This window comes from Fusarium vanettenii (assembly GCF_000151355.1).
Source record: "Fusarium vanettenii 77-13-4 chromosome 1 genomic scaffold NECHAsca_1_chr1_3_0, whole genome shotgun sequence".
In the NCBI taxonomy this organism is placed as follows: domain Eukaryota; kingdom Fungi; phylum Ascomycota; class Sordariomycetes; order Hypocreales; family Nectriaceae; genus Fusarium; species Fusarium vanettenii.
Window position 1 is genome coordinate 547301 of NW_003315881.1, and position 23826 is coordinate 571126.

Genomic DNA, 23826 nt, shown 5'->3' on the forward strand with positions numbered 1-23826 from the left:
GTCAAGTCCCAAGGCTCCTGCTCTAGGTAGGTCGCAAGTCTATGTAGGTATCGAGGTAATTACTGCTCCGGGAGGTAGTCGTACACAAGCTTGGCAGTGACCCTCTCGCTGCCCTTGGTCACCAGCACATGCCTCACGTACCTCCTCTCACCGTTGACCTCCTCAAATCCCCAGATCTGAGTAGCGATCCATCCGTTGCCCTGGCTCTCGACGTAGCTGCGGATGAACTTGGGCTGGTCGGGCAACCACCCTTGCTTGAGGAAGTCGTCTTCGACCTCGTCGAGCGTGACAAACTTGGAGTTGCCCTTGACGTTGCCAAACAGCCAGTCCGAGTGCTCGCGGAACGTCTCGTCCAGGCACCGGTTCTCCTTGGTGCTCGTCAGACCAGAGGCTGACTGCACAATGTCGACGTGGGTGAAGACGTCGGTCGACGTGTTGGGAGGCTTGGGCGGGGCAGTGTACTGGTTGATGTCGAGGGTGATGGTGGCAATGTTGATGCCCTTGCGGGTGAGGTAGCCGATGCCCTGAAGAGCGAGGATGGGCTCAGAGCTATCCGAGAGAGTCTTGTTCTGTGGGCGTGGACGTGGTCAGCTTTGGATCTGGATGAAGCCTTGTTGGTTCAAGGTGGGGGAGGGGCAGTAATTAATCAAGAGCTTTAACTTACGAGTAGCCATTTACCGTTGAGGTCGGTGATGGTCTTTTCAGCTGGAGCAGCCATGTTTGCAGTGTTTGGTATATGAAGAATACAAAAAGAGGTTTGTGGTGAAGAGTGTAAAGAAGAAGAAAGTATGCAGGAAGTAAGTAGAGGTGAGGTGAGCTGGCTCTGGTGGACCGAGATGACGCTATCAAGAATATTGAATGGAACCAATCGATCGATAGTCAAGGCAAGTACCCAGCTGAAAGGGTCAACCACGCAAGCCACAAGCTGACAACCAATGCACCAGATCTTGGAGATGAATGGTCAATTGTGAGATCTTGTTGGAGTAATACCTAGACAGATGGGGGATGCGAAGGCATCTAATATGCGTCAACCAAGACGAGGCTTCAGTGTCTCTATCACAAGCAAAGGCCGAGTAAGTGACGCAGCCGCCGAGGTCAACTGACGCAGGACAAGAAAAAAAAAGAGCCAACAATCACATTCATCTTTCGACTTTTTTTCCCTCGTGCTTCAGCTGTCTCTAACAGGTGGTGCCCCTTGTTCTAGGCAGGGGTACACGTAGAAAAGACATTGGCCCACAGAAATGTCTTTTGGACCGGAGGCTGAAAGAGGAAACTTGTTCGACGCCTGGAACAAGCTCTCAACGGGGTTCGATTCGAATAGGGAAGCTGATGCCGTTTTTTGACTGGGGATTAACATGGGTAGGGGCCACTTGCCAAGAAAGCGGAGGTGTTTTCTAGGTTATGATCAAGTGGACAGGAATTGGTATTGTCGTGACTGGACTGGCATCTGAATATACGAGGCCCATGATTTATCCTCCATGTCATGATGTTGTAGACGGAAGAGATGGAGTACAACCAAACTTTCTCTCTTACTCTATCTCTATAATTGTCCATCTTTATCTCTTTCTCTGCCTCTAATACTACATAGACTAAAAAAGAATTGCCATTATATCCAAATCCAAGGGTCATCTACACCACAAAGGTACCACCACACCATCACCACTCCTCTTCACCACAGCCACCTAGACAGCCAAGGCCAAGCCCAAAAAGCCTCGGACACAACCGCAATCCATTCATTGCCAAGCCAAATTGGATCCCTTCGTTCAACTGAGCTTGGAACAGATGCGCCGCCCACCCGCTGATGCAACCATCCATCACGAACCGCCCCTTGCAGAAACCATCCATCTTGAAGACTGATCTGACTTGCTCGTCCGAGGTCTAACAAAATCCATTGGATCCCAACCAACAGAATCGGCCGAAACATTCTGGGGCCCCGCGATTCGCAATCTCCACGCCATGTCCCTCTCACTTCCACATGTCTCTGTCTGTCTTGCTCTGCCTCATGTCTATACAACCACCTCGGCTCATCCGTTGCGCAACCTTCCATGTCCACCCCCCTCTGTCCGTCTCTCCAGCCTCCAATATTCGGTTCGATCCATCGTCAGACCCCTCTCGTATCCTTCACGTCACCACCACCACAATATCACACTACAAGGTAAACCTCTCGAGCCTTGTATCCAACATAGTAGTATATTTATTTGCCCATATTATTAACTGGCCTCCCATCAATGTGGGCGCCTTGGCCTCCCCTAGAACTCTTATGTTCCAGTCATACATCACTATCCTCGTCATCTCCTTCACTCTCCTCTCGTCCCCCCTCCCCACCCCGGGGCACCGCTCCCTCGATGGGCTGCAACTCCTTCACCCTTGTCCAGTCGCAGCCTTACCTCGGCCTCGTCTGCTCGCGGCTGTTCTTCAGGTCCTTTGTCCTCATCCTCCGGGGTATCGTCTCTTCCAACACCAGGCGGACTCTTCGCTAAGCCGAGTCCATGCAAGAAACAAGTCAAAAATCCACGCCGTTATCCATACATGTCTCGACGTCGTCATCCCCGTTTCCCACTTTTCGCAGTCTGGGTATACTGAGCCCTCCCTCACTTGATCAAGGCCACCAGTTCATCCTCCGATAACTCTCAATCACCTCTTCCAACAGTTCCTTGGTCATCTTGGGCTTGCTGTACTCGAAACCCAACAACGTCTTGAGTCGGCTTCCTTCCATGCTGAGGTCTGTGTCCTTGAGCAATTCCTTTTCCATGAACGGCGTCAACGGTCCTGGTCTCGTAATCCCTGCGTCGGCAAGAATATCCGCCCAAGGTCCCAGAAGCTCATCATTGACATCGTCCACAACGCTGTCAAGGTTGAGTCGCGCAAACGTGCTGATGAGCTGACCCTGGAATCCCGTCTCGATCTTGAAGATCTCCCCAATGATGGTTGCGATGGTGCCCTGACTCGTCGCGCCGTCGTCCACGATGTTAAAGATGGGAATCTTACCCATGCTACCCTCATCCCAACCCGCCTTGCCCGCGTCGTACCAGTCCGCGAGCATCCACAAGGCACGAGTAACATCGTCAATGTGTGCCGTGTTGGTGCGCAAGTCCTTGGTCCATAACCACTTCATTTCTTCCTCCAGGTGTTGATACGTGCGGGCCATGCTCAAAGCTGTCGCAACCCACTGGGAAGCATATGGCCCGTAGACGTGTGGTAAGCGTACGATGACGAGGTTGAGGCTATACGCCACAAACTGTTAGCGAATGACGTCCCAATTTTGTACTCTTCATGAGCTTCACGAGCCAACTCACCCTTCGATCTTGGAGAGTGCCTCCTCCGCCTGCAGCTTGAAGACGGCGATCCGGTTCCAAGGCTTCAGCTTGTCTCCTTCCTTGCTCGGTGACGAGTCCGACTTGTAAACCATACCCGAGCTCAGCTCAATAAAGGCCTTGACGCCTCTCTTGGCCGCCTCCTGGCCTAGCGCGATAGAGAGGTTCAGCGACCTCAGCTTGTAAACCTCGTCCTCCTGCGAATGTCTCGTCTCGCCACCACAGTTGAAGACATAGTCCCATTGCTTTCCTTCCGGACGGTCAAAGATTCTCGCTAGTCCCTCTACAAAAAGACAGAAGGGTCCCTCGTTAGCCACTGGTCAAACATACTTGACAACTACAAAGGGTACAGGCCGCAGGATAAGTGGCGCGAGACTTACCAGGTCGGCTGGCATCAGCTTGCATAAACTTGTCCTGTGAACAGGCCTCGGAGAACTCGGGAGCCAGCCATGCGAGCTGGGGAAGCACCTTGTCGACAAGTCGCACCTCGGAGGCGAGTTCATTTTTGTGGATGTGGAGGGCCAGGAAGCGGCCGATATAGCCAAGCCCTCCAATGATCAACACCGAAGGCTTTTCGGCCATTGTCGTTGTATCTTTAGCAGTCGTCGAGTCGTAGGAGAGTCGCGAGAAGATAACGTGGGGTCGAAGGTCGTGGACGGTTCGCCGGCGGCGCAAGGACGGGAAGGATGCGAGCGCGGGGTGGAACGGCCCGGTCAAAGACAAGTCCAGACAGTACAATACAGTCGGTTTCTTGGATCAAAAAGCTCGTGCGCACCCAAGGATTTCCGAGGAAGTCGAAGTACTGGTGTCAGGGAGACTTTGTCAGGTCTCAGGGGGTGGATAGTTATGAGGCCCAAGAAACGGTGCGTACAACGCAGAGGACCCACGAGGAGACCAACGCGGTTGTATATGCGAGGATCGGTGTGGTTTAGCGTTTGACGAAGCGAAGCGGTTCGGGATTCTCCAGCGGAGGACGAAGTGGACGGGCAATGACCTTAGTAGCTCTTGGTCTAGGTGGTTAGGCCAGGTTCAAGAGGAGGAGCCGCAGCCTAAGAAGGGGTCACGCAAGTCAGTACAGGGACGTCAGAACGGGTAGCGTGTGGGTTAAGCAGGCACCTTATTAGACCCGTCGACGGTACGACACAGTAAGGTATAGTAGAGCGAGTACCCGGGCAGGCAATTACTCTGCTGAGCCCAAGAGTGCTGGTGTGGCGACGGCGTAGCGGCGGTGCGCGGGAGCAAAGGGGAGCAGCAAGATCCAAGGCGGGAAGGCCATGGGAGGACGGAAGACGGAAGACGGGACCAAATAGACGGGAGGTGGGAGGGAGTGGAGGGAAAGACGATCAACAGGCGCCCCAATTTGAACTTGCGAGGCACGAGGCGGCGCACCAGCCGCTTTCTGGGACGAGCGATGGAGGAGGGACTGGGGGGCTGATGGGAATGGATGGAGATGGGAACTTTGGGACCAGGTGGGCTGCAGAAGTAGAAGCAGAAGCAGACGCAGAAGCAGGAGTAGAAGCGCAGCCAGCCAACCAGAGAGACAGCTCAGGACCAAGAATCAAGACCCAAGCAAGACCAAGAGACCAAGCAAGCACACGATGGCCACGGCTACCACCACGGCCACGGCGGCGGGGACCCGAAGACGAGCCCAGCAGAAACAAGACCCTTGGGCCCTTTCCAAGCTGCCTTGGTGAGGGGTGGATTTTGATAGCTAATGCGCAGTAATGACAGAGTAGGTGAGTGGATCAGCTGTTGGGGAGGTCCAAGAAGGGGGGGCGAGAGGAGCCCAGTGAGCCAGTGTTAGAGTGCGTGGGATGCAATGTGGACTCTGCTGCTCCTCCCAGCAAAAGGGGTCCGAGTCTTTGATGCCGGTTGAAATGAGGGGTGTGCTGTGGGTAGGTACATAGCTCTGTGGGTGTGAAATTTCCCTACCTAGGTGCCATGAAGTTTACTTTGCGCCCTATTTCAAGCATTCAGGCACCAAACCTAAGGTACTGTAGGTTGTAGGCGCTCATATGCCTCGTTCATGTCTTAGCCACTTCTGAAACTCTTGGTTTCAGGGCTACTCTGTTCTGGTCTAGCGACTTGACCAAGCACCGTTCTGCGTAAGAATAGCGAAGCAGCGGGGGGCTCAACGATGCGTATCCATGTCGCCATGAAATGACTGAGCGAACCGAAGGGAGCGAGAGAGCCTGAAAGGTGAGTTAAGAATGCACAAGTGTGGGCTGTGGAGGGGTTCTTCCAACTCCCATGTACCAAGTACGACTACCAAGTCTGAAGGGAGTCCGCTCCCGACCGCTCCATCCTGGCCTGAGCTTGCTTCTCTTCCCCTGCCGGTTCTTGATGGCGGTCCTCTCGGTGGGTTGATGTCTTCATCAATCGATGAGCACTGGCCTCTTGTTGTCTCTTTGCGCCCGGCAACGCTTATAGCTCTCGACGCCAGGTGTCTGGTTGGAGAACCGATAGCGACCGAGTCAGAGCCGATGGCTGCAAGCTCGAGACCAGGCGCATCCGTCAACATCTGTCTGCCTCTTAATGACGATGGCCCATGACCATCATCAAAGGGGCGCCAGGGGCATCTGGGGCGGGTTGGGCCATGCGGCTGGTCCAAGAGCTGCAGGTTGGATTTGCAGAATGCCCCCGTTCATCATATCGCCTAGTCGCCAGACTAGCACCTAGCTACCGAGCCTGCAGTGGACCTCCATGTTCGTCATTGTCATTGAAGACAAGGGACATGCCGACAGGGGACCGGGGGCAGGCGACCCGCCCATGGAGGATGACAATCATCGCCCAGGCCTGGTATGGCCCTAACTCGTCTTGGCATGTCCGGTGTTGAGTGCCTCTCATCATCACCGGTTACCAGAACTGAAGGATCGACAGCTGGCTCTCTCGGAAGCTCGAGCATCATCAGCCCAACTTCTGAGGCCTTCGACTGTGGCTGTTATAGACCCTCTATACTCTCGGGCCGGGTTCAAGTTTATTGAGCCTTCTTCCGTGTTGCAAGTCGTTGGTGTCGGCATGGCTCCAAGCTAGGTAGATGAGGCCTCACTTGGCCCGAGACCCACGCCGCCATGTGCTGTAAAGACATGAGCATCCCCTGTTAACAGCAACTAGTAGAGGCATACGACAAGAGAGTGACCAAAGGGAACTGGTCATTGGTGATGGCGTCTCTCCGCCAATCCGACTCTAGCGTCCGAGATCGTGTATTACACCCCCAAAAACGGAACGCATGTCCGGGAGCAAGCCAGCGAGGCGTTTATTCGTCTCATCTGTCACCTGCAACACGGAGAGTGTCACGTTGACCTCCCGCGAAATCTGACGTGCTGCACAGCGCCCAGTTCGGAAAAGAGAGTCGAGGAATCCTGCATCTATATTATGGTTCGGGGGAGGAATATCTGCAGCATGTATGTCGGGCATGGACAAGGGCTCTTTGTCCCAACTCGCAACGCAACATGGAGGGACCCAGGGAGCATGCTTTGAGGGGTAGAGCCTCGAGCTTAGCGCTGGAAGCCGGCATGCGCGTCGATCAACGATCCCGTCCGGGCCGCCAGCACCAACAGGGCCTTTTCCATTTCCGTTTCTCTCCATTTCCTTGAAATTACGGAGTAATACTGTGTAAGCCAAGCAGTCATTCTATGCATTGCACATTGGCATGCTCACCTGCTGCCGGTCTCGTGATTCATGCGAGCACTCTACCGCCGTAGCATTTCGCTCCGCCTCAGTGGTGAAGCCACACCACACCACGCGCACACTTGGTGATAACGGGGTTCCGTACCTGAGAGGGCTGGAATTCAGGGGCACGGCACGCGTTTGGCAGGTGGCAGGAACAGGAACAGGAACGGCACGCGTGCGGGGCTCTCTTCTAGAAGTCTTCCATCTCATGTAGCTCCCCCAATGAGAGAGAAGCAAAGGAAAGCAAAAGAATGGCCATGATTGAATGATGAAAAGGCTTAGATGGGAGAGGTGTTGATGATGGGGAGTGCCCAGCAGCCTTGTTCTACTTCGTGGTAGATGGATGCCAATGTCAGGACTGCACTTTCCGCCCAACACGTTGGGCCTGCCATGATATCGTCTCGACTGAGCACTAAGGCAGGTAGGTAGGGTCAGGCAGGGTCGACTAAACGCCGCGCCTTCCGATAATCATCAGTCTTGAACCCCCATCGAGGCATTCACGAACAACTCCCAACTTTTCTTGTCATTCATGCCAATGCATCTGATCCCAAAACACTTCGATATCCAACCAATCCAGGGCAGTCCCGGCGATATCGACGCCATCGCCAGAGCCAACACCACCACATCGTCCGAGCGTCTATCGATGCATTGCAGCATGCGCACGCGGCGCGTTACAGCACGCGCTTGGAGCTATTCAGACTTGTATGCAGACTGTTTGCAAGCCTGCCGCTGGCCGCCCATGCCAATGATCAAGCCCTCGCTCAAGCTACCTAGGTACTGGACAACAAGGCCAAGGGGGCCTGCACCCGCACCCGCACCCGCTTGCGCGCTTCTCGTGTGCATTGCAGGCCATAGGCCTCCCTCCCAGTCTACCCATCCGTGCTCGCAGGTGGGTAAGTGATCGAGAGGATCGTGACCCATGCTTTTGGGATGTGGTATCGAGTCAGTGGCTGAATGGACAACCACAACTCTTCTCCTTCCAGTATTCCTCACGGCACACCTCCCAGCTGGATCGACAAAACCCACAGTACATGATAATTAACCTCAAGGTGGTTGTCGTCAGCTGCAGTATAAGGTTTCGCTGGCTTCAACAACGTTGGCTGTCACATTTACACCATGGACGCAGGCTATCGCGCCTCGCAACCCTTTCCGTGTACAAGCTCCGTCAACTCGCCCTCAAGCTCGCGCCCACCTCCACCATGCCGGGGTGGAACCCCATGACAAGATCCTCCCAAGCACTTCATCCGGCTCTGAACTTCGCAGCACCACGACCTCCCATCTAATCCCTCAGCGTCATACCCGCGCAATTCCGCAGCACTTGTGATCGGCCTGACTCAGGACATGTGCAGTCTGCATCCATTAGCGCAGCCTGGCGCTTAGCAGCAAATCGCAGACAAGCCACGACCCGCACCGCAGCAGAGTCCCGATGCCCCGTTTCAACAAGATGTGATCCGGGACGGGGTAGGATGTATGTATTTCCAGCAATAATATCCCAAGCACCAGGTCGCTTGGTTATTTCTTAGACCAAATGTCAAGGGACTTGCTGGCGGCCTCTGGTGGCCCATGTCTACTCCACCAGTTCGCAACTCCGGGACGTCAATACGCCCGGTGATAAGACGCGATCTACGCCAAGGGTCAGCTATGTCTGTGTGTACGAACAGTGCCGCATGTGCCCCCAAACGACGTTGTTTTAGCACGACCGATGTCTCGACTCGCGATCTCGGGCTTTCAAACATGGGCATTTCTCGAGTTTGCATGTCTCACTCGACGGGAGGACGGGCCGGCCCAAGCGCTCTGTACCTGATTCCGATACAGCAGTCATGTCCCTGACTACGATTTCACCCACCCGAGTTTCGTCTTTAGTGTCGGACTGACAGTGGCGTTGGGATGTCGTCTTGCTGACTGTTATCAGGAATCCCTCTCTAGGTTGCTGACCATGGCTGCGGATCCCGGGCATGTCGCAATTAGCAAGGCGTCTGAACTGGGGAGTGTTTGCAGGCATGCTCGGAAAATATCTCGATAGAACCAGGTTTGTACAACGGTCATCCACCACGCCTAATCTAGTCTCTCTGCGTGGCGGTCTACCGGACCGTGCTTGTCTGATCGTTATGCGATCGACCTGTTCTACCAGGGCTGTCTATCAAACGCATCTTGCTCTTACCAAATATAGCATATCACGTCCGAGGCATCATTTCCTCATGCTTCCAATGAGCTCCCGCTGTGCCTCGCGATCCCGTGCGCCCTCGCTCAGACTTCCGATGCTCCTCAGGTCACCGACCACATCCTTGGCCTTGCCAAAGTACACCTCCTGCAAGAGATTTCGCATCTTGAGCTCCATGTCCTCTACCAACCGCCCCACGTTGGCAATGTGGCTGTCGTCGTTCTCAACGGGGAGGTCCTGCTCCACCTGGCGTGTCATGTTGCCGCTCAGATCCATCTCACCGAGGTTTCCGCCCGCGGTCGCCAGCGTCAGGATCACGGTCGACGTGAGCTTGTAGTGGGTGCTTCGGCCTCGCTCAATGGCCTCGAAAACGTGGATAGAGTCCCAGACTCCCTCGGTGCTGCCGCCCTGCGGTGAAGCTAGAAACAAAGACGTGGATTAGCCTGGGCGCGCTCCAGTTCAGGGATGATGCAACAGAAGTGCAGACCAAGACAGGCTATTCAGTCGGTGGGGGATCCTACCTTTCTTCAGAAGCACCACACCTGCGAATCCATCATCGAGGTTCCAGAAGTAGACGCTGCTTACACCACCTTCGTAGTACAACTCGCGGTAAAGGTCGAATGCCTCGTTGGCCTTGACCTCCATCTTGCGGACGCGCTCACTCGGGATGGCACCCTCACCGGCGCCCTCGCTGCCCCCAGCGCCTACGCCGCCCGCACCGCTCTCGTCAAGGGGCGGGTCGAACTGGTTGGACCAGGGGGAGCGGTAGCTGTCGCCATCGCGGTTGTAGTCGCAGAGCAGGTAATCGCGGCCGGTCTGCTTGCAGCGGCGGATGGTGAGGGGTTGATCAACCGACGAGAGGAGGTCTTCGGTCAAGTCCGGGGCGAGCGAGATGATGGCGTTGAGGTGGTCGGTCGTCTGCTTGGGATTGAGACGGCGTAGGAGGTCGCTGAGGAGAGATGGACGCATCAGCCTGCGTCATTGCGCAGGGGGGGGGAAGGGATGATACTCACAGAGCCGAGTCAAAGGGATCGACGGCCATGGTTGCGACGTTACTTGGCCTTTGAAGTTGAAAATTTGCGCAGGGTAGAGGGGGGAGAGGTTGTTGATTAGGTGCTCGGGGATGTATAGATGGATGTCTGGGTCCTGGAGGTGAAGCTCTTGGACGTTACGGAGTAGCGGGGTTGGTTGGCTGGACGGAGCTCACCTCACCTTGTGGAGTACGTACCTCCGGTCTAAGCTCAAGTCCTTGTGTTCAGTCCTGAGTGTCAATATTAGCGCTCAGTCAAGAAAAGGCCATGTGAGGTTGTTAAGAAATATCAAATTGAATTCCAGGTATAAAATATTTTACATCTGATCGTAGTCTCGAATGCTGTAGGGAATAGACACCGTGGGAAATCAAGTTTAACAAGCGTCATAGGCCATCAACTATCAAACTACATACATGAAAACAGCTTCGAGAAGGGAACAAGGAAATCCATTATAAATAAAACAGGCAAAGATACATTCTTGCAGAAAACCTTAATAATAGCGAGACAAAACTACTGGCCAAATCACAAAGGCAGGACAGCTAGTAACATGCTCAACCTCTCCAAACCCCGATAAATACTTGACCACCTCTCTCTGTCCATCCAAACCTAGCTTTCCAACGAAAGGTTTCAGCGAAAGATTTTCACTTCCCACATCCTCTTCTTTTGCAGTCATCCCCTGCCTCCTGTCCCGTGTATAAAGATAAGAGAGAAATAAAATAAAAAACACCAAAGCACACATATTCCTTCTCCTTCTCACAAGACCCACAGCCAGACCCTATACCAAACAAATCGCAGTACATCCAATTGTTTCGCCTCCAACGCCGCGCCCGGAATATCCATCAGTGGGCGAATCGCCAAGAATTTGACCTCGGTACAACAAAAGAAATCGAACACGTCGGCCGTTCAAATAAGCCCCTGTAGATCAGGTAATTCGGCTTGGTCGTCTGTGTTGATTGCTGATGGCATCAACATTGGATGCCATGCCATGCCGGCTCTTCCGAACAGAACAATCTCGACCAACCTACTCAACGTTGCATCGCTCCCCGAAAGGCCAATAAGCCCTAGCAGGAGGACTTCTCCGACATACGCTCACGTCTCTTGGGCGGCGGACTCAGTCAATGACTACACCGCACATGAGACAGTGGGCCTTCTCAGTCCACGACTTTTCGCCGCCCGTGACGTTCTCGCGAAGATCACGGATTTCCCAGACTGTAGGTCCCTCGTTCATCTTGAGCGTCGCCTCGAAAAGTCCTTGGTAGGGCTTGAGGTCCATGGTCTTCTTCTTGCGGCCCTTCTTGGCAGATCCCTTGGCCGATGCAGTGACCGTTCTCGATGGCGTCGGCCCGGGGGTTGGTGTATCCGTGTTTCGAGGGGTTTCTCGGGTCCCCTTTTTCACGTGGACGTTGTCTTGAGTCTCCCCAGAGCGAACATCGATTGTTGGTTGGGTCTCTTTCTCTTCGGCGTCGGTCGGCGACAGCGGGCGCGTGGCCTCCTCGCTAGACTTTTCTTCCTTGACAATCGTTCCTTCGGTTCGGTGAGGCTTAGTTGTACCCAGGCGTTCGAAAACCTGCATGAGGACATCATGGCTCAGACACTCGCGATGCATCCACTTTCCACATTCAGAGCTCGTGCATCCTATCAAGGTCTTGTCGGGGTTCGCGGGTGTTTGGCATTTGCACATAAGATCAACAGACTAGACACAGTTAGACCATTGCGAGTTTCAGCAAGGTGGATATGGCGCGACGTACCGAGAGTTGCGAGTTGCGGCAGTCGTATGCTTGACGCCAATATAACGCGTCTTGGATCTCCTCATCATCCGACTCGATCCATTGGTTGACCGTTGCGGGTTGTGTAACACTAACAACATTGATTACGTCCACTGGTGGTGGTATGTCAGTCGCGCTGTCTGTTGCGTGAAGCTTTAATCACTTACTGTGGTTTGATGCGATCAGTTCGTTCTGGCCATGATAGGGCTGGCGACCTTGGACCGTCTTCTTGCCATCTAGAGTCCCGGAAGGAAGCTCGTCGGGCCAATACATCCAGTAAACGCGCGCGTAAACATGGTGTTCGTCGGCAGCTCGGATCTCAAGGATGCGCGCCACCCAGTCATCGTCAGATTTCTTGAGAGGACCGACGCTTCCCAGGGTACCGGCGGCACGCTGTCGCTCGATAGTGGCCTCGTTGGCTACAAAGACGAAGCCCTCGCTATAGTATTTGATGCCATTTACTGCCAAGAGTCATTCGTCAGCCCCTCATTTTTTGAGGACAGATTCCCTCGGTTCGGATACTTACGGACGAAACTATTGTAGCGCGTCATGTCTTGCCATCGCTTCGAAGGCTCGACGGTGTAGTAGAGATCCATGGTGTCGTGGGTCTTGAAGCTGCCGGTAGGCGAGAAGGGCGAGATCTGAATTTGAACCCGCTTGTCGTCATCTTGACCTTCGCCGCGCTTCCGCTTCTTATTCTTATGTCGCTCCTGCTCGGCGCGTGACGGGCCGTTCGCGTACCCGATGGTAAAGGGGCATTCTGCGCGATTCTCCTCCGCGATGGAGCGCGATCGCTTTCGATTGCTCATTGTGGTGGCGAGTTTGAGGCGGTTGGGTATGACCGCGTCGAGGAGAGTGGAGAGAGAGGGAGGGGTTTAGGACAAACAGCGAGCGAGTCGCGGCAAGGGCGAGGAAAAGAGCAAGGTACCTAGAGGAAGAAGAAAAGGAACCTGTGAGTACCTAAGATAGAAAAATGTGGTATATACCAAAAAGCGATAATCGCGTCTGACCCGAGCCTTGCCCAAGCTGTCTTGAAGCGACAAGCCGCGGCCTGCGATGTCCTGTGCGCAAGAGGTATTCGATTTATTAACTGGGAGCAACGTCGCAATCCGCGGGAGAACTGACCCAAAAGCCCAAAAACTCTGAGTCACGTGACATGGCCGGGGCCACCCAACCTCATCTCAGATGAAAACCGACGCGTCTTGTCCCCTCTTGGGGTCAATTGCTGCGAAGCCGAGTTACACTGACTCTTTCATGACGGTAAAAAGTTGTACAAATTGCGACAATGTTGTAAACACGACCGAGTCCAAAAACAGGAATTGCAGTGAGTGTTGCACGCATTCGAAACAAGAAGCGAGACCGGCAAACTCGCGACAAATCCTTCCTCTATCCATCATCGCAGAGCATCAAGAAGGGGCCAAAAACAATTATGTATCCTTTATTTATATCCGAACCCATTAAGAACTTCCGTCCATGTCGTCTAAAGCCCATATCATTGCCCAAAGAGCAGAGAAGACCTACACAAAACGCCGCCGCTATGTCATTTCCCAGTTAGTTTGCTGCTCGTCCATTAACAGCTCCCTCCTCTTGTTCCCTCTCATACTCTGCCAGCATTCCCCGGCCCTCAGGCTCAGGGTCGACTCCATCATCTTCCTGACTTGGAAAGCCTTCGATGGTTTCGGCCAGCTTGGCACCCTCTCGCTTGCCTCGCTCAACGTTGATGAACCAGATGAGTGGCGCCGGCAATCCGACCAGGGCTGCAAGAAACCAGAACGCAGGTCGAATTGTGCCAGTCTTGTCGATAATGGCACCGACAATCGTTGGTCCGAACACGCTGGAGCCCTTATCCGTGATGGCATACAGTGCATAAAATGCTGCCTCGGATCCTGGCGGGATGAGTTCGCCGTACAGAGACCGGCAGTATCCGCTGAGACCACCGAGAACAAATCCATAAACGGCGGCCAGGGGATACATCTCCCATGGTTGCTGCAGGCCAAAGACCCCCCAGTTCTTGACGAACGGGAGATATCCCATCAGTCCATATATGGGAATCAGCTCAAACAGGGCGATGCAGACGAGAATGGTCTGATGAGCCTGAAGATTAAAGAGCCGCGAAATCCAGGACCACCCGAAAGCGCCGAACACCCCTGCCAGTGTTGAAATGACATTTATCATCCCGAGTGCCCACGGCCGCATGTGGAGTTGAGTCTTGGCAAATAGAATTGCAGTAGATGAAGTAGTCGCGATGGCATCCGACAAAAGAAACCATCCAGCGAGAAACAGCACAATATCCAGGAGGCGCCTTGCCAGCTGGATTGTGGTGAAGAGACTTTTCCAGGCATAAATGATGTATGCGAATCCTGCCATGAAGCCCTTTCGGCCATCATCGGCCAAGGGCGGTCCTGGTCGGGGCCGCAACCACATGGCCGCAGGGATCGTGAAGACGGTCCACCAGAGTCCAACCATGAACAGAACGACTCTCTGGCCCCAGGTAGAGTTGTGCAGCGCGATGAGGACCCCAATAGCTATGCACTGCAAGAATAGAGCAGCGATATACCCAGTGCCAATTCCAATGGCCGATATGCGCGTGGAGAGCTGGAGCTCTTTTGATGTGATCTCTGCATGGCTTGCAGTCGGCTTTAGCCGCTCGCCGTCCTCCGGCAGCAAAGGTGAAGTTGTTGTCACCATTGAAGCTTCCAATTCATCCACAGATTCTTGCAGTTGGCGAGACTCATAGTCAGATTGGCCCAGGTCGGGGGTACTGGCAACGTTGGCCTCGATCACCTCAGGATGATATCGGACCAAGAGCGGGAGGAATGAGTTGAGCAGCACGAATGAGGCGCCGAATGATGTGTTGGAGATGATGGTCAAGAGAGCGCCCATGATATAGTTTTCCTTGGTAATGAAGATGTAAGCCATCACCGCAAAGCTGCCGATCCATGCGAAACTGAGGAGAAGCTTCTTCCGATAATTGCCATGGTCGGCGGCGCAGCTGATACTGACGACAAGCAGTGCTTGAATCAGGACGCTCACGGAAAAGGTGTACATGGCGAAACTGGCAGTGTTGATCTCCATGCCCAGCACCCAGACAATGCATTGGCCGTCATCCTTGTCCTTGCTATAGCTTGAGCCGCATGGTGTCTTTCGGTCAGAGAGCAGCACGCCATTCTCTCGGGCGAGCGTCTCGAGCAGGATGGGGATGAAGGAGCCTGGACAAGCGCGTTAGCAGCCGGGATACAGCCTCCGTCGTCCAGAGGCTCTAGAATAACCTACCGATTCCACAGATCACGTACGTCTCGGCCGCAAACGCGTATGCGTACCATCCGAGAAGCTCCTTTTGACTTGTCGGGCGTGAATCATGGCCCGCGTGGCTCGGTATCACCCGCCGGCGAAAGTCAGCTTCGCTATTGCGAGAGCTCATGTCGCCGTCGGTCGAAGATCGTTCGTCGTCTGCCTCAAATGCTGATGTTGTGCAGCTCCTAAATGATCGTTTCGAAATTGCCGAGAGACCCGACCAGAGTCTATGGTCTTGAAGACGCGGGCGTTGGGGTTGTAAGTTCGGGGCCATGGCGACCTACCTACTTGGGTAGTCACGGGTAGTCTACCACGAAACCCATGACGCCCGCGCCCCGGCCTGGTTAGTCAGCACTTCCGCTCTTGCTCAGCTCAGGCTTTAGTCTAATCACCCCTGCTCAGTGAGCTATCACCTCCCATCCACACAACTGTGAATTTACACTGTACTCCATCAACTTCATGCAACCATCGCCATGGTTCAGGATCCAGCTGGACGCGCGACCCAGGGCGAGGCGCGGGCAGATTAGGTGGTGAACCTAGATGCTATACCGGTGTTATCGATAAGAGCTTCTTGGCAAATGTGGAGATACTTGACGTTAGTAGGGCGTGTAGGGGTCCTCACGTGCAAGGTGACTAACACTGCCGGTGTCGGCCCCACAAAGTTTTCCCATTGACTGCCCTTAAGCTCGATCATCGTTAAAGCTTTCGAACTTGATCAGCCCCGCCCTCGTTCTCGACCTTTTCAATCAAGCAACATCATTTGAATTGACTCGCGTCCCTCAATTTGAACGTCAATTGCGACGAGCGCTGAGAACAAATACTCCAACATGGCTGAAAAGAATACGGACGCCCCGGCAACCAATATGCTCTGGGGTGGCAGGTTTACAGGTTCAATTATCCCCGGACACAAGCTTCGGATCCAGTATACTAACCTTGCGATGCCCAGGTGGGATTGATCCGCTTATGCACAAGTATAATGCCTCTATTGGATACGACAAGGCTCTCTATAGAGAGGACATTCTTGGATCGATTGCTTTCGCCAGGGCCAACTCAAAGGTCGGCATTATCACCGAAGACGAATTCAAGATGATCGAGCATGGTTTGCTTGAAGTGATGGAAGAATGGAAGCAGGGAACCTTTGCTATTATGCCGAATGACGAAGACGTGAGACGCTGGCCCACGCCACTTAACCTCCCGAGGCTAACACAATGAATCAGATTCATACTGCAAACGAGCGTCGATTGGGAGAGGTCATCGGAAAGGACACCGCTGGCAAGCTGCACACAGGTCGCAGCCGCAACGAGCAGGTCGTCTGTGATATGCGCATGTGGCTACGTGACCGCATCCGTGAAATCGACAGCCAACTTGTTGCTTTCCTTCAAGTCCTCGCCAAACGTGCCGAGGCTGAAATGTAAGCTTAGTACTGCATCCGGACAAAGCCCCTTACTGAGTAACATCCCCAGCGACTACCTCATGCCCGGCTACACCCACTTGCAACGCGCGCAGCCAGTTCGCTGGAGTCAGTGGATAATGTCACATGCTGCTTCGTTCAAGCAGGATCTCGAGCGATTGCGCCAGGTCTTCGAAAGGGTCAACCTTAGCCCACTTGGTTGTGGCGCATTAGCTGGTAATGTGTTTGGCATCGATCGAGACGCAATAGCCGCGGAGCTTGGTTTCAGCGGAATCACTCTGAACTCCATGAACACTTCAGGCGACCGTGACTTCATCATCGAGTTCCTGACCTGGAACTCGATGTTTACCAGCCATATCAGCAGGTGGGCTGAAGATCTCATATTATACTCGACTTCCGAGTTTGGGTTTTGTCGTTTGGCAGATTCCTATAGTACCGGCAGCAGGTTCGTTGTATCCATCGCGACTCCCAGACAATCCCACAAGACTCTAATCCACGTCCAGTTTAATGCCGAACAAGAAGAACGCCGACAGTTTGGAACTCTTGCGCGGCAAGTCAGGCCGTGCTTTCGGTCAAATGGCTGGGCTGATGATGGTGAGTTCGAATACAGACATATCAGCTCATGAGTGATCAGGAGCGGATCAAGAGCAGCCACTAACAGATACCTGATAGAGCGTGAAAGGCTTGCCAACTTGCTACAACAAGGACCTTCAGGAGGGATGGGAACCCATGCTGGATTCGGTCCAAACTGTTTCGGACAGTCTGGGCATCGCCAACGGGGTTATCGCCACCATGACCGTGCGGCCTGAGCGGATGTTGGCTGGCCTGGATAAGACGATGCTTGCCACTGATGTCGCGGAGTGGCTGGTGCAAAACGGATGTCCTTTCAGGGAAGCTCATCACATTTCTGGACGCGTTGTTGCATTATCGGAAAACACGGAAACCCCGATGGACAAGCTAACCCTAGAGCAACTGCAAGCCATCGATTCTCGATTCACGCCAGACATTGTGAAGGCATTCGAATATGAGTCGAGTGTTGAGGCGAAATCGGCCAGGGGCGGTACTAGTCGATCAGCCGTGCTGCAGCAGATTCAGGAACTCCATGCTATCTTGGGTTAGAGGTCTGATGGCCCGGTGCAGGATGAGGGCGGAGTAAGGGAATTTGGGATGGACATGACGAATTGCGCTTCATTCTATGGAAAAGTTATGTTTTGAGAGGCTAGACAGATTAAAGAAAAGATCACGACAAGATACCTTCTTCAAGAAACTCGAGCAAAACATCTGTAGACGAACTGGACATGAGGGGAAATGTTCGAGGTAAAGATGCCTTCGTCAAGGTTGGCAGCTGTCAGGTATCAGTGCCAAGGAATCACGAGAACCGCATGATCTGCGTGTGGCCCAGGCGGTGTTGGGCACTTGATCACACCAAGTACGCAGGGCAAATGTCCTGTTCTGTTCTTTTCTATGCGCACTCGCCAGCGCCGTCAAGGGCAATCAAATTGATCAACGGGAAACCATGATATCAGGGGTATCTCAAGTCCAACATGGCCCGAGGCCAGCACAACACTGCCCAGGGGGGACTCAGTCTGTCTCCTTCGTACTCATCGTCGCAAATCACAACTCATCCCAACCAAGAGAGATCCCCTACTTCTTCTTGCCTCCAAAGATCATGGCCTTGAGCTTGTCGGCGAGGCCAACTGGGGCCACAATTGCAGGCTTCTCAGTCACTAGCTTCTCCTCCGACTTTCTCTCAGCGGCAGCCGTCTGAGCGTTACCAGCACCGCCTCGGCCGGTGTGGTAGTCTCGGCCCTCCATGCTCGGCCGAACAGCAGCCTCTGGGATGATGTCCTTGTCCCTACGCTCGGTAGGCTTGGAGCCAACGTCGGAGATGTTTCCGGCGCCTATGATTAAGTTTAGTCGTGTCAGCGGCGCGAAACAATGCTTCTTGGTCAAAAGCGCAATTGAGAGACAGCACGTCGGAAACATGGAAGCAAAGGCAGAGGGTGTACCATGCCTGAGCGGAGTTGACGCCAGCATATGACCAGACTTCTGATCGAGAGTGCCAAGGAAAGTCGTCAATACGTACCACCTCGGCCAGAGCTGAATGCGCCGTCACCATGGCTACCCTCGACACCTGTGCGAACGACCTCGCCGTCGATATACTCGGTGTCGTCTGGCTTGAAGTTGCCTGCGCCGCCGCGGCCGTGAGAGACTTCAGTTGTCATATTTGCTAAAATGAATGGGTTGAATATTGCGCTTCGGATCCGGATATCTTGTTGTCAAGGACGTGCCGTGAGAGTTGACGGCTGCGCGAGCGCAGGGCATGGCGACAAACTTATAGCTGAAGGCCGGGGGAATGGCAGCTCAGCCATCAGGTTAAGCTTGTTTTCTGTGAACAGGTACAACCTCTGATAAGGGCTGGTATTGGATGAACCATGGCATCATGGCAACAACCAAACCCGTTATCTATCAGCTTCGGAACGATATCACTATCTCTTATCAGTCGTCACAAGCACCCCCGGACTGCCACCAAAGAGGCTGAAGCCACTAAGAGCCCAGTGGGAGCCACTAGATGCGGGATGGTCCAGCGCGTGCGAGGCCCTGGAGGCTAGGCGCCAAGCAAGGAGCCATGAGAGATGAGAAGGGTGTGGCAGTGATGAAGTCGGAGGCAGCCAGTAAGAGGCCGCGCTTGGGTCTCTGGTTACGTATCCGAATTTGGTGAGTTCAATGGAGCTCGACCCCCATATCGGGTGTGAGACGGACTGCTCATCTCCATCTCCACGGCCACGAGTCGTCCTCCTTGTCTTGGCTTGGCCTTGGGTTCCGGGCTTATCAGGAACCTTGCATTTTTGACATTGGGCGGAGAAAAGTGGGATTCCCCAGTTTGCCTGGCAAGGCATGGGGGGGACTTTGCAGTGCAAGATGGAGATGAGCCTGTCAATCTTCTGGTCTGTGCCGTCTCGGATCTTTTGGCCTGGACTACGTAAGTTGTTGCACGAGCTTGTTGGTTGGTCCGTGGAGTTTGGGGGAGAAGGTGAGTGACCCCTGTTCGAGCGTCGCTACCGAAACAATACGAGCATGCAAAGGAGATGGTTTCCCGTACGATTTCATCTGAGCATCTTCACCAAGTGACGGACGTCCAAGTCCGACACTTGAGGAATTGAATGCAGTTGATATATATACAGCATGACAAGGGGGCATAAGAACACGACGAGGTAGTAAGTATCACTCACAGCTATCACTCACAGCAACTCGAATTCCACGAGACGCGCTAATCAATGTCCAGGATTCATGTAAGATGTCCTTCTACATGGTTTACTCGACTACTTCGTATTTCAACGCATCCAATTTGTTCCGGCCTCATGTAGGCAGCAATGGACAGGTTAAAGTGCCCCAGACGTGCGTCTGAATCTCTCCCATTTCCATGCAACCGCTAACAATTCCATCAAGGTCAAGCAAGCAATGAGCTAATACAGGGGCCCCTTCAGTCTTTTCTCCGAACCCTGCCGTTTAGACGTCCAGCTCAGCATTCTCGGCCGTCTCAAGGTTGACGCTGATTTGGCCAGCTGCTCATCGGTTACGGCGGCCAAGCGCCCAGATAGTCGAGCGGGCAGTTTCGGGGAGGATAATTGCGTGTGCCTCGCTCACTTCGCTTCATTGCTTCGTCGCAGACATGAGGTTGGTGATGAGATTGTAAGTCAAGCTTCATTATCTCTTGTCGAGCAATTCCACATTCAAGTGACACCACTCATACATGATGCACAAAGGATGTCTCAACTCACTCAGGCAGCACTCATAACTCCGTTATGGGGAAACTGCATTCATCATAAATATAAATACCTACATATCCAACAGCAATCCAATCATGGAAACATGTCTGTTACACCCCAGCAAAATACCCAGAATAACCCAGTTCGCAGCACACCATTCTTGCTAATTCGCCGAGTCCCATCTGCAACGCTGCGCTGCGGATCATCCCCAACAGGCTCCTTGATCCAGTTGCTCGGTATCTGCGTGACAAAGTCGTACCAGTAGTCGCCGAACAACTGATATCCCTCGTTCGTCGGGTGCACGCAATCTCGCAGGTCTTGGATAGGAAACGTGGAAAAGTCGACCGCCAGCACATGGTGGCCTGCCTGTCGCCGCTCCTGAACGACACCCGGGATCAGGGCCTGGTACTCTGGTGTTTTTGCAATCTTGGTTGTGTCGCATGTGCCGATGATGACTGCGACCAGGATTACTGCATCCGGGCACGCCTTTATCATCTTGTCGATGAGCTTGCCCAGGCGCTCTGCCGCGTCTGCTGGGGTTTCTGCCTGCGTGAGCCGAGATCTCGCGTTCATGTCGTTTGTCCCGGCGTGGAGGAGGATAATGTTGGGTCTCTGCTCAAGAGAAGGGCCGATCCTGTCACTTATGACTTGTATCGTCTTCCCCGGCCAGGCTGCCTATGGAGTTGGGTGAGCGCAACGTCTCAGTCGTGAAGAGGAGCACTTACAAAGTAGCCGTCCTTCATTGTACCCCCTTCAACATTGCCCGCAAAGACAACTTCATCCTCTATCGGCACCGAGTCAGTATTCACGCGTGACCAAAGGCAAGCTCCAACCTACCCGACAAGTCCTTCTGGAGTTGACGCCGATAGCCATCACCATCCCCACCGTCCTGTTCGCTCTTCCACCCGGAAGTGATGGAGTCACCAGCGCAGAGGATACGCAGCTTCGTCCCCGGCTTCACCGGCCGGCCTGGCTCAGTGGCAGTGTAGTTGAGAACATCGTAATGTGAAAAGTTGCCACTGGCCGTGCCAACGACCAAGGTTTCCTGCTTGGCCCGAATCTCTGAGGATACTATCACTTGAGCTATGGTCACGCAAAGCCATACAAGATGCCACATTCTGGCATGGCACATGAGCACACAATGGAAAAAGGTAACAATACAAGACGTGTCCCAAGAAGGTCATGACGGATATTATGGAAACAAGTACTAAACTACGATGCGGCTGAGCTGCAGATCTCGCGTGGATAGATAAGCCGATTCGGCCCCAAGGATCATGGAATCTGCTCTGGCACGTACATGTAATTACCTACATGGGCTAATGGGAAACACTCTTGGCCTTTGTCGTAAGTTGCGGGTCTTGTATGTTTATGGGTCAAGTTGTTTCAGAAGTTCGCATATGTTGGTTCCAGAACCAAACAATTAGTCCATCGGATACGCCGGGTTTACGAGGCAAGCGACGAATGACGCCTGTCATGTTCATCAGTGGGTCTTTAACAATGGATCAAAAGGGGCGTCCTGTCAGAGGTAAATATAGACTAGTAATTCATCGTCATGTCATGCGATACACGTGCGTTCAATGCAGTTTACTCATACGTTAGACAGCGGACTTTAACATTGGTTAAACTGAGACAAGAGCATTGTTGAATGAGTATTGATAGCCAAGCAAGATAACGAGCAAGTTTGCAAAACGAGGTCTTGAAAGTCAATTCTAACCTCCTTTGGGCATAGACCGCAAGAGGAGCATTGTGTTCTGAACAAGGTTCGTTGAGGTAGTGTTGATGCATACAAGCATTAGAACGAGATCATCATGCATCATGCTCTATAAAAATTGATTTGCTTGCGAAATGCCGAGTAAATGGTTGTCTACCCTATCAATGGAAGGCATGAATAGTCAAAATCTCAGCAACTCCCTTGTTATGCCACCCAACTACCAAGGTTCTTCAGACCTCATATAAGTACATATCAACAGTCAAGTTTCATAATGCATTCTTGTCATTTTGGTTCTTCCTAAATCTCTTGATCCTATCCATAACTTGGCCTTCTCCCGCTCGCTAATTTCACTCTCCAACCCGGTAAACACACTTGGCCAGATGTAGCCATCATCTATCAACGCCCCTTTCAACCTTCACCTAAAACTCCGTGTCATGCTCAATTCTTGCCATTTCTTCACGCACTCATGCCCTCCCAGCCCGGCCAACCTGTAGGATCTCGCCCGTCAGCGCCTCATCCCCTCGCAGCACTGGCCACGAACTTCCGTCCGACTTGGCGAGGACCAGCTCCAGCTTTGTACCGAGGATCTTGAAGGAGGACTTTTCGGTGTCAATTGTCGCAAAGAGGGGTACCTCGGCTGTGTATCGCTTGGGGGTTGGGTCGGTTGTCGTGAGGTCGAGGTTCACTTGCTTGGCCTGTAGTTCTACCTTGGCCGTCTCCTTGTTGATCTTCTTGAGGAAAAAGGAGGCGATGACGTTGGCGGGGGTCTGGTAGAAGTCGTGGCTGTACACTGTGAGCAACATGGTTGACAAGCCCTTGAGAATCCAACACTTACCGGACAGTGGTTAGAACCTCCTCAGCGCCGCCGTTACCATTACCATTCTTTCCACTGCCCACGAACAAGTGCTTTGTCTTGGTCTTGCAGCCCTCAATCTTCATGAACTGGTCAAACTCCAGCACCCTGCGCTTGCAGCAGGAGTAGCCCTTGCTTCCCTCGTGGAAGATGGGCACACCGGGGTGGTGCACACACTCCTCACCGTCTCTCGAACTGCCCTTCTTATAGACTGCGCCGCAAGTCTTGCGCTTACAGGCAGCGCCGTCGGGGATCTCGAGGCTGGGGTCGTCATCTTCGGACTCTGGCGGCGGAGGAGGCGGGGTCGGTGCGTGCTGGGCAGTCGGGATGGGTGTGCGGGAGGGAGCAGCAGCGTTGAGGGCGTCGATCTTCTGTGCGAGGGTAGTTTCGTCCTCCCGGGGCTTCTCCTCGAGCTGGGGAGGCTTGTCGGTCGTCGAGTGTGTCCCTGTAGTGCAGGGAGGAATATCCATGAACTCATCAAAGGTCAGGACTCGAGGCTTGCAACACTTCCATCCTTTACATGATGAATTAGCGTGTGCGTGGGCAAAACATCAAGGTTACTTCTTGATGAATCCAATGCTTACCTTTCTGCCCCTCGTGAAAGATGGGAGGACCGGGGTGGTACTCGCACTTCTCATCAGGATCGGTAAACTCCTTTCCACAACCCTGATGGACACACTTTTGGGCCATCTTGCAGATTTCAAGTGGGTATAGCTCTATGATCTCTCGATGAATTGCAAAACCCGTCCGTGAATAAGGGGGAGAGCAGAGGTTTTGGGAGTTGTCGAGTCTGTGGGGTGGGAGCTTCTAGAATTCCAGCGATGACGATGTGGGAGAGGGAGC

At 53.4% G+C, this 23826-nt stretch overlaps 9 protein-coding genes across 9 annotated transcripts; 1 reads left to right on the forward strand and 8 right to left on the reverse strand.

The window, feature by feature from the left end:
• Positions 1-59: 59 nt before the first annotated feature.
• NECHADRAFT_74538 (uncharacterized protein) lies at positions 60-718 on the reverse strand (the record flags this gene model as incomplete). The annotated part of the gene is made up of 2 exons (XM_003054081.1): positions 60-569; positions 665-718. The coding sequence occupies 2 exons, from the start codon at positions 716-718 to the stop codon at positions 60-62; spliced, it is 564 nt and encodes a 187-aa protein (XP_003054127.1).
• Positions 719-2599: 1881 nt separating this feature from the next.
• NECHADRAFT_74539 (uncharacterized protein) lies at positions 2600-3896 on the reverse strand (the record flags this gene model as incomplete). The annotated part of the gene is made up of 3 exons (XM_003054082.1): positions 2600-3224; positions 3297-3597; positions 3695-3896. The coding sequence occupies 3 exons, from the start codon at positions 3894-3896 to the stop codon at positions 2600-2602; spliced, it is 1128 nt and encodes a 375-aa protein (XP_003054128.1).
• Positions 3897-9174: 5278 nt separating this feature from the next.
• On the reverse strand, positions 9175-10189 carry NECHADRAFT_89948 (uncharacterized protein; the record flags this gene model as incomplete). Its single annotated transcript, XM_003054083.1, has 4 exons — positions 9175-9566; positions 9669-9822; positions 9856-10096; positions 10161-10189. 4 exons carry the CDS (start codon positions 10187-10189, stop codon positions 9175-9177), a joined length of 816 nt encoding a protein of 271 aa, XP_003054129.1.
• Positions 10190-11289: 1100 nt separating this feature from the next.
• On the reverse strand, positions 11290-12753 carry NECHADRAFT_74541 (uncharacterized protein; the record flags this gene model as incomplete). Its single annotated transcript, XM_003054084.1, has 4 exons — positions 11290-11871; positions 11927-12057; positions 12112-12405; positions 12471-12753. The coding sequence occupies 4 exons, from the start codon at positions 12751-12753 to the stop codon at positions 11290-11292; spliced, it is 1290 nt and encodes a 429-aa protein (XP_003054130.1).
• Positions 12754-13495: 742 nt separating this feature from the next.
• On the reverse strand, positions 13496-15512 carry NECHADRAFT_89949 (uncharacterized protein; the record flags this gene model as incomplete). The annotated part of the gene is made up of 2 exons (XM_003054085.1): positions 13496-15153; positions 15218-15512. The coding sequence occupies 2 exons, from the start codon at positions 15510-15512 to the stop codon at positions 13496-13498; spliced, it is 1953 nt and encodes a 650-aa protein (XP_003054131.1).
• A 436-nt stretch (positions 15513-15948) lies between these two features.
• On the forward strand, positions 15949-17896 carry NECHADRAFT_57238 (uncharacterized protein). The gene is made up of 6 exons (XM_003053373.1): positions 15949-16126; positions 16185-16402; positions 16456-16649; positions 16702-17094; positions 17153-17243; positions 17322-17896. Exons 1-6 carry the CDS (start codon positions 16066-16068, stop codon positions 17766-17768), a joined length of 1404 nt encoding a protein of 467 aa, XP_003053419.1. The 5' UTR covers positions 15949-16065; the 3' UTR covers positions 17769-17896.
• A 215-nt stretch (positions 17897-18111) lies between these two features.
• NECHADRAFT_98693 (uncharacterized protein) lies at positions 18112-18959 on the reverse strand. The gene is made up of 2 exons (XM_003054086.1): positions 18736-18959; positions 18112-18550 (listed from the first exon to the last, which is right to left on the reverse strand). The coding sequence occupies exons 1-2, from the start codon at positions 18872-18874 to the stop codon at positions 18294-18296; spliced, it is 396 nt and encodes a 131-aa protein (XP_003054132.1). The 5' UTR covers positions 18875-18959; the 3' UTR covers positions 18112-18293.
• Positions 18960-20431: 1472 nt separating this feature from the next.
• NECHADRAFT_74545 (uncharacterized protein) lies at positions 20432-21536 on the reverse strand (the record flags this gene model as incomplete). Its single annotated transcript, XM_003054087.1, has 4 exons — positions 20432-20464; positions 20549-21094; positions 21145-21203; positions 21257-21536. 4 exons carry the CDS (start codon positions 21534-21536, stop codon positions 20432-20434), a joined length of 918 nt encoding a protein of 305 aa, XP_003054133.1.
• Positions 21537-22390: 854 nt separating this feature from the next.
• NECHADRAFT_98694 (uncharacterized protein) lies at positions 22391-23679 on the reverse strand. The gene is made up of 3 exons (XM_003054088.1): positions 23568-23679; positions 22966-23497; positions 22391-22913 (listed from the first exon to the last, which is right to left on the reverse strand). Exons 1-3 carry the CDS (start codon positions 23671-23673, stop codon positions 22595-22597), a joined length of 957 nt encoding a protein of 318 aa, XP_003054134.1. The 5' UTR covers positions 23674-23679; the 3' UTR covers positions 22391-22594.
• Positions 23680-23826: the final 147 nt, after the last annotated feature.

What these genes read in the sequence shown, in the direction of transcription:
- NECHADRAFT_98694 (XM_003054088.1), bottom strand. Translation starts at nt 23,673, where the DNA reads ATGGCCCAAAAGTGTGTCCATCAGGGTTGTGGAAAGGAGTTTACCGAT. An exon ending in CTTTCACGAGGGGCAGAAAG is followed by an intron (nt 23,498 to 23,567) that starts GTAAGCATTGGA and finishes CATCATGTAAAG; the next exon opens with GATGGAAGTGTTGCAAGCCT. An exon ending in GAGGTTCTAACCACTGTCCG is followed by an intron (nt 22,914 to 22,965) that starts GTAAGTGTTGGA and finishes CACAGTGTACAG; the next exon opens with CCACGACTTCTACCAGACCC.
- NECHADRAFT_57238 (XM_003053373.1), top strand. Translation starts at nt 16,066, where the DNA reads ATGGCTGAAAAGAATACGGACGCCCCGGCAACCAATATGCTCTGGGGT. An exon ending in TTATGCCGAATGACGAAGAC is followed by an intron (nt 16,403 to 16,455) that starts GTGAGACGCTGG and finishes ACAATGAATCAG; the next exon opens with ATTCATACTGCAAACGAGCG. An exon ending in AAACGTGCCGAGGCTGAAAT is followed by an intron (nt 16,650 to 16,701) that starts GTAAGCTTAGTA and finishes TAACATCCCCAG; the next exon opens with CGACTACCTCATGCCCGGCT.
- NECHADRAFT_98693 (XM_003054086.1), bottom strand. Translation starts at nt 18,874, where the DNA reads ATGACAACTGAAGTCTCTCACGGCCGCGGCGGCGCAGGCAACTTCAAG. An exon ending in ATTCAGCTCTGGCCGAGGTG is followed by an intron (nt 18,551 to 18,735) that starts GTACGTATTGAC and finishes ACTTAATCATAG; the next exon opens with GCGCCGGAAACATCTCCGAC.